Source organism: Setaria italica, chromosome IX (genome assembly GCF_000263155.2).
Source record: "Setaria italica strain Yugu1 chromosome IX, Setaria_italica_v2.0, whole genome shotgun sequence".
In the NCBI taxonomy this organism is placed as follows: Eukaryota; Viridiplantae; Streptophyta; class Magnoliopsida; order Poales; family Poaceae; genus Setaria; species Setaria italica.
The window spans coordinates 27,720,393-27,733,402 of record NC_028458.1 but is presented as its reverse complement, the minus strand read 5'-3'; the positions used below and the strand labels follow the sequence as shown (position 1 = coordinate 27,733,402).

General features: G+C 49.2%; 1 protein-coding gene across 1 annotated transcript; it reads right to left on the bottom strand.

Moving 5' to 3' along the window:
- Positions 1-7,604: 7,604 nt before the first annotated feature.
- On the bottom strand, positions 7,605-8,557 carry LOC111258454. Its single transcript, XM_022829721.1, has 4 exons — positions 8,467-8,557; positions 8,323-8,386; positions 8,052-8,124; positions 7,605-7,953 (listed from the first exon to the last, which is right to left on the bottom strand). The coding sequence occupies exons 1-4, from the start codon at positions 8,539-8,541 to the stop codon at positions 7,605-7,607; spliced, it is 561 nt and encodes a 186-aa protein (XP_022685456.1). The 5' UTR covers positions 8,542-8,557.
- Between the last annotated feature and the right edge of the window lie 4,453 nt (positions 8,558-13,010).

The window sequence follows — 13,010 nt, the reverse complement described above, 5'->3', positions numbered from 1 at the left end:
TGGACACCGACAAGAAGAAGTGGGACAGATTCCGCCGAGGACTGAGTTTGGAGCTCAGAGAGAGGTTGAACCCCATCAAGGTGGATACCTACAACGAGTTGGTCAACCTGGCCATCTCTCAAGAGGATTGCATGCAGGCTCTCAAAGCCGACCAGAAGAGGAAGGCCTCCGTGGCATTGCCGAGCCAGCCAACTCGAAGGTTCCGGATGGTTCCTCCACAAGCGCCCAGCCGACCCCAGCAGTCGGGAAGGTGGATTGCCCAACCCCCACCAGCAGCAGCGCCCCGTTTTCCCGGCTTCCAACCACAGGCGCCCCGACCGACCCCACCACCACCACCGCGTCCTGCAACTAGTAACCGCTGCTTCACCTACGGCAATGAAGGACATTTCACCAACGACTGCCCCAGGAATCAGAGCCCGCGCCCAGGGCAGAGCAATGCAGCGCCCAACCAAGGGAAGAGGCCCAAGGTGCAAGTTCGCCAAGGACGACTGAACTTCACCCACGCACCAGAGCTTCCCGAAGGTGCGCCGATAATGACAGGTACCTTTCTGATTCACAGCTTTTCAGCTTTGGTTTTGTTTGACTCGGGAGCTTCACATAGCTTTATCGGGAGAAAGACCCGTGACAAGTGTGGGTTACAAGAATGCCAAACCAGAGGGTCCTTTAGAATATCCACCCCGGGTGGAGTGATCACCTCTGATAGGATAAGTGTCAATGTGCCTATTCAGCTAGGCCAAAACCTTTTTAAGGAGAATCTTATCATCCTTGACCTGGACAGAATAGATATCATTCTTGGAATGGATTGGATGACCCGGCACCAAGTGGTTCTAGACCCAGCCTTCCGAACCCTCCACATCAACTCGCCCTTTTTTGGCAGTTCTACCCTGTTCTTGAACCCTCCTAAATCCGCACTTCCTTGTGCGTACCCTCTATCAGAAGCCCGGCTAGAAAGCCTCCCTGTTGTCTGTGAGTACCCGGATGTGTTCCCAGAGGACTTGCCCGGCATGCCGCCCAATAGAGATGTGGAGTTTTCCATAGAGTTGATCCCCGGCACCGCTCCGATATCCAAGAGACCCTATCGGATGCCGCCTGCTGAGTTGGCCGAGTTGAAGACCCAGTTGCATGATCTGTTGGAAAAAGGTTTCATCCGACCCAACACATCACCTTGGGGTTGCCCCGCCCTGTTTGTGAAGAAGAAGGATGGGAGTCTCCGTATGTGTGTGGACTACCGACCCCTCAATGCGGTGACCATCAAGAACAAGTACCCACTGCCACACATCGATGTCTTGTTTGATCAGTTAGCTGGAGCAAAAGTGTTCTCCAAGATCGATCTTTGTTCGGGTTATCACCAAATCAAGATCCGACCATGCGACATCCCCAAAACAGCCTTCTCCACAAGATATGGACTCTACGAGTACCTGGTCATGTCTTTTGGACTCACCAATGCACCCGCCTATTTCATGTATCTCATGAACTCGTTGTTCATGCCCGAGCTGGACAAGTTTGTAGTGGTGTTCATTGATGATATCCTAGTGTACTCGAAGAACGAAGAAGAACATGCCGATCATCTTCATGTAGTTCTCCAACGGCTGAGAGATCATCAACTCTATGCCAAGTTCTCCAAGTGTGAGTTCTGGTTAGATAGTGTCAGGTTTTTGGGACACACTATCTCCAAGGATGGCATAGCTGTCGACCCCAGCAAGGTACATGAAGTTATGGACTGGAAGCCTCCCGCCTCAGTGCACCAGATCCGAAGTTTCCTTGGACTGGCAGGCTACTATCGGCGTTTCATACCGGATTTCTCCAAGATAGCTAAGCCGATGACAAAACTGCTGAAGAAGGAGGTCAGATTCGTGTGGAACAACAAGTGTGAAGAAGCCTTCAAGACCCTAAAGCACTTGCTGACCACAGCCCCAGTTTTGGCTAAGCCCGACCCCTCTAGGCCGTTTGACGTGTACTGTGACGCCTCTGGCACTGGACTTGGGTGTGTTCTTATGCAAGACAACCGAGTCATTGCCTATGCCTCACGGGCGCTACGACCTCATGAGCTGAACTTCCCGACCCATGATCTTGAGTTGGCAGCAGTGATTCATGCCTTAAAGATATGGAGACACTATCTGATGGGCGCCCACTGCAACATCTACACCGACCACAAGAGTCTCAAGTACATCTTCACTCAAGCCGATCTCAACATGCGCCAAAGGAGATGGTTAGAGATGATAAAAGACTATGATTTGGAAGTTCACTATCATCCCGGCAAGGCCAATGTGGTGGCCGATGCTCTTAGTCGCAAGAACTGTTGCAATTGCTTGTTGGCAACAACCTTCACCGAGACTTTGTGTCACGAGATGGGAAAACTTAGTCTGGAAATTGTTCCCCATGGAACCCTCGGCCACATAGCTCTTGAGTCTGTTTTGAAGGACCAGATAAGGTTAGCACAACTAGAGGATGCGGAAGTGAGACGAATCAAACTGAAGATTTCATTGAAGGATGAAGGGTATACGCAATTCCGACAGGATGAGACTGGGAAGGTATATTATGGAAACCGACTGGTTGTACCAACCGACCCCAACCTTAAGAAGCAGATCCTAGATGAAGCTCATCTCTCCAAGTTCTCAATCCATCCTGGCAGCAATAAGATGTACCATGATCTTAGACAAACCTTCTGGTGGAGTGGAATGAAGCCGGAAATTGCCCGGTATGTTTCAGAATGTGACACCTGTCAACGTGTCAAAGCCAGCCATCTAAAGGTAGCGGGTACCCTGCAGCCCCTACCTATTCCCTCTTGGAAATGGGAAGACATCAGCATGGACTTCATAGTTGGACTGCCCCTTACCTCACAGCGACATGACTCCATCTGGGTTATAGTGGACCGCCTAACCAAGTCTGTGCACTTCCTTCCTGTCCGCACCACCCACACGGTCAAGCAATATGCAGAGCTATACCTCGACCGCATAGTTTCCCTACACGGTGTACCCAAGACCATCATCTCTGATCGAGGAGTTCAGTTTGTGGCACGCTTTTGGGAACAGCTACAAGCATCCATGGGCACCAAGCTCATCCGTAGCTCAACCTATCATCCCCAAACCGATGGTCAAACCGAAAGAGTCAATCAAATCCTGGAAGACATGTTGAGAGCTTGTGTCATCCACTATGACAAGAATTGGGACAAGTGCTTGAAGATGGCACCGTTTGAAGCCTTATATGGCCGGAGATGTCGGACACCATTGAATTGGTCCCAAGCAGGAGAAAGACAGATCTATGGCCCTGACTTAGTGGCAGAAGCCGAAGAACAAGTAAAGGTGATTCAAGCAAATCTCAAGGCTGCCCAATCCCGACAAAAGAGTTATTCCAACATATGAAGAAGGCCCCTACAGTTTGACATTGGTGATCATGTGTATCTTCGAGTCTCCCCGACCAAAGGAGTGCAACGATTTGGAGTGAAAGGAAAGTTGGCTCCCCGCTACATTGGCCCTTATGAGATTGTGGAGATCTGTGGACCCGTTGCTTACCGGATCCAACTCCTAGAACAGCTATCGGCCATACACGGTGTTTTCCATGTGTCTCAACTGAAGAAATATGTCCAAGTCCCAACCGAGATCTTAGAGCAAGAGCAGCTTCAGATAGAGCCTGACCTAACCTACGCCGAGTACCCAGACAGAGTTCTTGACCAGAAAGAGAGGCATACCCGGCGCCAAATGGTCAGAATGTACAAGATCCTCTGGAGGAACCACACGGAGGATGAAGCAACGTGGGAAACAAAAGAGTATTTGAACAAGCACTTCCCAGGTTTTCTATCTCATCAAGGAGGTAACGACTGTGCACCTTACTCTTCCACCTGAATCTCGGGACGAGATTTTTTTAAGAGGGGTAGGCTGTGATGACCAACCCCGAAATCTCCCGAGTTAATCTTAATCTGAGCCCCTGATCACCTGTCTTAGTTTTCCAAGCCTAAGTGTTCAACCTCCTGACCGGTCCCGACCCCTGAGACCCGACCCCTCTCCGCTGGCCTCCAGTTCCGACCCCGCCGACCCCAACTCACCCGCCGGATCTTTCTGAGTCATCCCCCAACACCTCCCTTCAGTTTGACCGGTGGACCCACGAGATCTTTTCCCCCAGATCTTCCGCGACAGGCGCACTCGAGTTGCATGCCCGCTTCAGAGTTCCCCCGCCGCGTGGCTCAACTCCTCCGACGCCCGCCGCTCCGCCTCGTCTCTAGCCCGCGACCGAATGGATTCTCGCGCCCTCCTCCCCAATCGTAGCGGAAGCCCCTCTGCAACCTTTCTGCAGCACCTCGCCGCCCGCGCCCATCATCACATCGCCAGATCCCGGCCGCAGAGCCCAATGTCGCCCGTCTTTTCCATCACCTCGCCACAATCGTGCCGCCTGGTCTTCGCTACGCGACGATTCCTCCTCCGCCAACCCCGACCACGGCAGCGACAGCTCCTTTTCCCGCCCTGTCAGAAGCTGCCCGACAATCTGTTGCTCCGTGCTCGCCCGCGCGCCCGCAGCCGCCTGTCTTCTCACCTGTGCGCCCTCGTTCCTAGCGCCGTTATCCGGGTCACTTCCATCAGCTCCACCGCACGACGACGCCCGCCTCCGCCAAATCTCAACCACCGGCAAACCCGCGCCTGCGCCGCCCTGATGCTAGAACCTAATGACCGCTGGCGTCATCCCCGAAGTCCTGCTCCACTGCGCTCGTCGCTCAATCGCCGCCCGGGCAGAGTACTCCATTGCTTCTTCTCCGGCCTTCACGCTGCTCCCCTTCTCACTCCCGCGCCGCTATAAAAGGGAATGCGCGAGCCCCGCCAGAGTCCCCTTCGCCATCGCTACCCTCCCGCCATTCCTCTTGCTCCCTGTTCGAGCTCCCAGCGCCACCATACTAAGTCCCTGAGGAACTCTCCTCTCCGCTCCACACCGTTTTCCCCAATCCGCCCAGCCGCTTGCTCCTCCGTGCTGCGTAAGAGCTTACTTGTGATCGACAAGAAGCACCGCCGTTGCCGGAGCACCTCCGGATATCGACGCTGCAAGCCTTAGTGTTCCAGTTCCTCCACCCGAACCTGCTCTTCCCGACCCCAAGCTTTCCTTGTAAGACGAAGGTAAGCTGCTGACCCCTTTTTCCGCCTCGTCCGACCCTTCCGTCCGCCCGACCCCTTTTTCCATCTCGCCCGACCCTGTCTGTTCTGCCGACCCTTTTCCGCTTCGCCCAACCCCTCTTATCCGCCCGACCCCGGTTCCGTCTCGTCCGACCCTGTCTGTTCCGCCGACCCTTCTCCGCCTCGCCCGAGGACTCGGCTTTGTCTTTTTCTTTGAACCGAGGGTGCATGTGTAAAAACTTGGGGACCTTTCAGCGTTGAGTTTGAGGACCCCTAGCACAGCTATTCCTCTAGTTAAGGATCCGATCCTAAGTCCCTTTCCTCCGACCCTTACCTCTTGATCTCCACCAACTCCTTTGAACCTCCCCACCCTCCTGTTATTTGTCGCAAGTTTCTGGGCTCATACTTGCAAGTGTTGCTGTTGAAATAACCGTCTATGCTAACTCTGGCATTTCATTTCGTGTAGAGCTGCGTCTCGCCGACGGTGTCTACGAGCTGTACCCGGCGCCAGAAGACGACGGTGTAGCCGAGCTCCTGCCCCCAGAAGCCGAAGCTGCCCCAGAAGTCGAGCTGTTCCCTTCCTCCTTGCTCGAAGGCAAGCCCCGGTTGCATGAAACCCCTATGTTTTCCAAACTTGCGCATGCCTTCCTTAAACATGCTTGTGCATTTACGTATAGGAGTTGGTTGGAACCCTAGATGCATGACTTAGCTCCCATGATCTGAACACTAGCTGTTGGACTAAGTAGATGCTTTGCTTAAATAGGAGACGGTAAAAGCCGAGTGATTTTTTGTCACTCGTGAGTTGTAGGTGTTGGATGTCTACCTTTCTGTTACAACTGTAAGGACGATGGACGGGGCAGGGTTTTTGGGTAACTCTTTGGTGGTCGGTTGATCGCCCCGTCTGTCTATGAAACTTGCTAAGGCCCGACAGTGGTGGTGTTCGTGATCAAGTGTTTGAAGGTACTAATCTCATACCTAGTATGGGATGGGGAATCCTAGTACCTGATTGAACTAGGGCGTGGCTTATACCCCTGCTGTCCCTGGAATGAGGTTCCCATGGTGCATCATGTGGGTGCAAGTGCGGTCACAGTACGGTAGAGGCCGGGACTGTGGAGCATTGCATGCCAAGGGAAGTTTGGACCTAACACGTGCCTGGGAATTGATGGGGACGGCCGACACAGGAAGCGGCCCTTGTGGTGCGCGGATGTCGTGAGATTAGGTTCGCCATGCATGGTTAAGAAACTCGAATCAATTCGTCTGTCTCTCACAGTTTGAGACTGCTTGATCGCTATGTCACCCTGAGTAAATAAGGAATCTGATGATGACATGGTTTTGTTGATGATATATATACCTTTGGTTGGTTCTATGATTGCTTAGAATAGGTTGCAAACTTAGACCGGATAATGAACTTAGAACCGGAGCTAAAACTTGAAAGTAGGATTACACCTAGTGATTTTGGCAAACAAACCCCTCAGCCAAAAAGCCTTGCATGTCTAAAAGAGGTAGTTTAGCGCGCTCCCTGTCGGTTAAGTCTTGTTGAGCTTAGTAGCTCAGCCTTGTTGTGGCTTTTCTTTTTCAGGTGAAGTTGCTGCTCCCGAGCCTTCTTCCGCTGGCACTTGGCCGCCCCAGCTCCCTCCGGGTTGGACGGTCGAGTGGGATCCCTCCTCGGACGGCGAGGAGAGGGATCAGTGATGTCCCGGTTGGCCTCACCAGGGATGTCCGACCCCGACGTTTTGCTTCCGCTAGTGTTTTACCTTCGGTTGTTTTCTTTTGAAACCTTGTAAAACTCTGATGATTTGTTTTTCTGGCCGAACTAAATGGTTAAGTTGTTTAACTCAGTGGACTTGTTGTATTCTCTGGAACCACTCACCTTCGTGTGAGTTTGCTAACTCGATCCTGCTCACGTGGTTAATCGGATAAAATCCGACGGCACTTCGTGTTAACTTGGCTTAGGCATGGGTGTCGCATGTTAGGCGACTTAACCCTGTTTAATCAAGTCAATCCGAAGTGGATCCGCCACAAATAAGCTCCTCTATTACCGGTCCGCACTTTTCAGCTAGACGATAAGGAGCTCTAGCAATGGCATAGAGAAGCTTGGATGACACAAGTGTTCTCAGATAAGGTTTGGTCAAACTGGTCGAACAATTCATTAAATGCTTGCAAGGGGTGACCAGTGAGACAACCCAATAGACGGGATAAGAGATCACGCAAATGTGGAATACGAATCTTAGGGACATTAGTCATGTCATCCAAACCAACATTGAAGTTTCTGGGTCTTGGTGGAGCCTGGCATGTATAATGATGTGTAAAATTGAGTATATACAAGGAAAAAGGAAATGACACTAAAAGTAAACCATGTAAAAAATAAGGAAACTACATGGAACATATGTCAGGTTTTAGAAGTGAGTAATGTACACAGAGCAACAAGAAGAATAATACAACACCAGGAATTACTGCATATATATGTGCATAGATATTGTGTGTGTATTTGTAACATGACAATTCAATTTAATATTTGGCACATACCTCTGTGCCATCCTGGGTAAGGAAATAATCGGTTAATCGTCTAGAATTATCAGCTGCACTATTCTTTTCCTTTGAAGAGCGGTGAGAGGACCGAAACTTCTTCCTATGGTGATCTACAACCCCGGTGCGATCATCAGAAGCATTCCTCATACGGCGAACAGATTTATTGCACCCCAGATCATGGTCATCCGCAATAAAATCAGCGCCAGGATCATCAGGAACATAACTCTGTTGAGGAACATTTCGGTTGGGTAGCTGATGAAAAGACGATCCAGGGCCACCACCCACTGGATAAGATGATCGCAACTCGGGTCGAAGAAGAACCTCGAACCTGAAGTGAGAAAAATGAAAGTATAAAGTATAGACCATGAATCAATGAAAATGCAGTGGACTACAGGAGAGGCGGTGAAATTATAAACACGCGCATACCTCTCCTGTGTGCTCTCGAATACAGCTAGCTTCGGGTTGATAGGCATCCTATTCACCAACCGCTGACAAGTATCTATCCTGGGAGACAAATCAAATTGAACATACTTTGTGTCAGTAATAATGAATACAATGAGTGGTTAGGATCCAAATATGTTGTAGTTGTTTACATGGAATATTTACAAACTGAAAAGAATAAAATGATGTAAACGTTATGACAGGCTTGGGAAAGCGGAAGAGATGAGAACACAGACAAAAATGAGTCACATAAGACCTTCTAGTTGAGCAGATCCGTGGAGAACCTTGCTGAACACCTTCTGACTATAAGGGAACCGTATCTACACATGAAAGAAAATAATTAGAGGGAACTACAAAAACTACTCTTTCTTTACTTGTTTTCTAAAGATTTAGCAGATACCTGAAGACTCCATGAGTAGGTATGAAAATGAAGGAAACCACAGCTCGGAGGGATGATGGCAGAGCTGCCTGGCATGGGGGAGGAAAAGAGTTGTTAATAAAGTATAAAAAGAGTTGTTTTCGAGTGCATCATTAATATCATATGAATCCTGTTACCATGGTGGTTCTAAAATACCTTTCTGTTTTATTCTTCAAAAAGGATTGACTCCAAAATAAGAACAATTGAGCTTGATGGTAGGCGCATAAAGTTGCAGATCTGGGATACTGCTGGGCAAGAACGTTTTCGAACTATTACAACTGGTACGCAATATGCTTCGTTTGCTGTGCAGAGCAGGTTCTTTAACTATTTATGTGAAACTGCTCTGAATCTACAAACTTTTGACTATGCAGCCTACTACAGGGGTGGAATGGGCAATTTGCTTGTGTATGATGTTACTGACGAGTCATCATTCAATAGTGCGTATTCTTCAACTTCAATCAACAGACTTTGGCTTCCTAAACTGACCTTGCTGTGGTCATTGGCAGATATAAGAAACTGGATTAGGAACATTGAGCAACATGCTTCTGACAATGTGAACAAAATTTTGACAGGCAACATAGCAGACATGGATGAAAGCAAACGGGTATGTTCTGTTCTTCTTTATTGTCTCTTGTCCATGATATGCTGACATCCTATTTGCGATTGTGCATTTTAATGTTCAGTTTAAAATGAAAACGTAAAATCTTACTGGTGCTTGGAAGTATTGAAGAACTGGCTTCCTCAACTGACCTTGCTGTGGTCATTGGCAGATATAAGAAACTGGATTAGGAACATTGAGCAACATGCTTCTGACAATGTGCTTGCATTAGTTCTGGCATAGAACTTCATGATGTGTTACCTACGGAAGATGCGTGAAATCAAAAGCTTAAATCAGATTGTTGAATCTAATGCCCGGCTCGGCCATGGCTCGGCCAGCAGGAACTCGACAGCACTGCATGAAGAAAGGAACGCACAAGAGCAACTAACTAAAGAGAAGAACAAGGACGCGACGGAGTACTAACCGACGAGGACCAGCGGAATCAGCTGCGAAATGCCAAATTGAAGATGACGGCCTGCGGGCGAGGTGCTAACAACTGAATGCGGTGGAGGCCCTACCCGCCAGTAGCTGGGGAGCGGCGGATGCGGGGGATGCCGAGCGGCGGCGGCGGCGGCGAGGGATGGCGACTGGCGGTGACGCGAAGATGAGAGGGCGCGACGACGGCGGAGGGCGGCGAGCTTAGTGTCTGGGAGTGGCGGCGGCGGGGGAAGGCGAGCGGCGGCGGGGAGGCTGGGGATGGCAAGCGGAGGCGGGGAGGGATGGCGAGCGGCGGCTGGGAGGGAAGCCGAGCGGCGGCGGCAGGGGGTGGCGAGCGGCGGCGGGGAGGGGTGGCGAGCGGCGGCAGCGGGGGATGGAGAGCGACGGCGCGCGGCGGGGGATGGCTTCATGGTTGAGTCGGCCGCCTCCGTTAGGTACCACCGATACCTCAACACGCTCGCGGCGCGCGCCGGCGCCGTCGCGGTGGACGACCAGAGGCTGTCCTCGGCGTCCGCGGTGGCGCCGCCGCTGGCGCTGCTGCCGACTGCGCGCTTGCTGGTGGCCGTGGCAGGGGTTGACTTCCTGGCGACGAAGGGGCGCGCGTACCACGCGGCGTTGCTGGCCTGCGGTTGGCGCGGCGAGGCCGAGCTGGAGGACACGCCCGGGGTGGACCACGTCTTCCACCTCATGCGGCCGGGGACGGAGGCGGCCGAGAAGCTGATGGATCGTGTGGTGGCTTTCATAGCTCGTGCTTGATGGCAAAAGGACGCACTAAATGGCAAGCCTTCTGATTATTTGGAAATTCTATAAAATAGAATTGTAAAAATTGCAAAATTTGCTCCATAGAACATTCATTGCTTTTTGTTAGTAGACACTACATAACAGAATTTAAAAAATTTACAAATTTCAGTACATAGAACATGCTATGTCTTGGTTTGTAGATACTTTAGAAAATGAATGTAAATATTACAAATTTCACTCCAGAATATCACATGCTCACAATATTTACAAATTTCACACCAAAACAAACGTTTACACTCTGAAACGAAAACAAAATTCTAGACTAAAGGCCATAGAAGCAGGTCCTCTTGGAACAGCAGGTCCCTCGTGGAACAGGCCAGCTCCGAGCGCAATCACAGATGTATCCAACAGGCCATAGAGTTGCATTCGTTGTCAGAAATACATAAGTATGCATTATGCAAAATCATCTCTATCTCCCGAAATGAAGCAAGGGAAACCATAAAAACACCATTTATGTGCAACAACACAAGTTTGATTACAAATGTTATCATGTCTAACTGGGGCAAAAAACCTAGTGAACCATAAACACCTAATTTTTTAAAGCCAAACTGGCTTGTCACAAATATTCATGTTTGTCACAAACAGTGCTGTCTATATTAAAAAAACAGATATTGAAAGTTCAGAATACATAATCAATATATCAATGGTCTTGCAGCAAGCAAAGGGGCATGCATAATCAGATAGTGAAATTCACAATACATAATCATGCATATGGACAGCAATGTTCATCATATCTGGGATATATAAGCATATAACCACCAATTTGCAACACAATCACTTGTACTAAGAGAGCCATAAAATGTATTAATAAGAAACCTAAAATCTGAAATATCAGCACCTACATACATGTAGATAAAGATGGATGTATTGATACCGCAAATTAGGCCCAAAGTTTAATTGTGCAATTTAAGAGGATCTACTTACAGGATTTCAAGAAAAAAATTGTAGTTCACTCAGAAAACCATGTAATTGAAATACATGTGAAAGGCAATCTATCTGCCAAACCAACAAAAAAATCCTAATCGTTGAACTAGTAATCAACAAAGGAACTCATAGGTTTTTAACATTAGAATCAATCTGCCACTGTCGAAAAGAACTCATAGGTTTTTAATCCAACCAGCAGGGGCATTAACTCAAATACGAAGTGTGCATCAGCATCATCAGTAGTTTCTCAGTCAAAAATAGAACACAACATGCAAGAAGTGTTTGTGGTCAGCGCAGTCACATGACTGCCTCGACCACAGGGCTATGGCGCCGTGGAGAATTAGGAGGCCAGCTATTGCAGTATGCGGACACCATAGCCCCGTGGCCGAGGCGGTCAGGGTACTGAGTATGCTGAATATGAATGTTTCAGAAACACGTCATGGGGTTGCTAAATCTGAGTTCCTTTCATCCACACATGTCAGCCCTGATAATTTTTTAAGATACAATAATGTTCAACATTCCTGAGTATATCGACTAGAGGGCTAACGATTAATTCTTATAGTTAGTTTGTAAAAGTGGAGTTTGGGTTAGCAATTAGTTAATGATAAAATGGCAGTGAGATGCAAGCTAATCACCATAGAAATCTGTAATTGGACAACATTTTAATGACCAAACCACACCATCCCTCACAGAATGAATTAAAAAATCATCCCCCTTCCTCAATCAATAGATCGATAAACAAATCAATGCTGTCAGCAACCAATGTTGTCATATGACACAAGAATCAGATACTCTCCAATCTTATTCAGCTTATGTTCAGGTAAAAAATTAAACAATAATTTGCACTTGGGCATCACCTTATGCATCTCAAGAATTTGAATAGAAGTAATCTATGAGCAAACAATCTGATCATAGATGATTTTGCTGGAATTACATGTAAAATTTTAAAGTTATATGTCTCAACGTGTATTCATTTTGAGTTTTTGACGAATAAAAGCAGTCCAAATGACAATCTGCATGTACAAAACCTATTCGACTGCTGCACAATTCTCTAAGTTCTTAGGGAAACAGCAAAACAAAGAATACCTAGACCTGCCTCTGCAAGTAGACTGTAGAGAATGCCATGAAACTGCTGATACATCGAGGTCAAGGGATCAATAATTTTTCAGAATGCAGAAATGTACATAACCTAAGCAAAGATTAACCAACTGAAGCTAAATTACAGTCATATTCCCATCTGGTTCAGGTGGTCAACACAAAATTTGTTCTCTGCTTTTAATTTGTACATACCTGCGTGAATTTGTCAGTGAAGAGGGAATGGGAGGTCACAACTGTCGCACCGGTAAACATCACCGTTCTTATAGCACAAGTAACCAGTGCAGCAATTACGCTAAACCGATCCAGAGCGGATCTCTCTGCTGCGCTTGTCATGCCCCGCCGTTCGCTGCTCTGGACCTCTTGGCGAACGATGGTTGTGAATCTGGAGAGCGGGGGTGGAGCTGCGGAACGGAAGGCTCGACCTGGTGGGCAGTGCAGGTGGCCGGTGGCCGGGCCATGGCGCGGACGGCGGCGGCGCTTCGGCCACGGGTAGGATGGTGCAGAGGGGCGGGCGGATGGGCTGGATCGGCTCGGCTTGGCCGAATCGGCACAGCCGGGAGGGGTGTGTCGGGACGGCAGGACGGCCAGCTCGGCCTGCCGGCGGCGCTGCGCGGGGCCGAGGTGGGCCGCGACACACGGGCGCATGGGAGCGGGTACGGGATGGGGC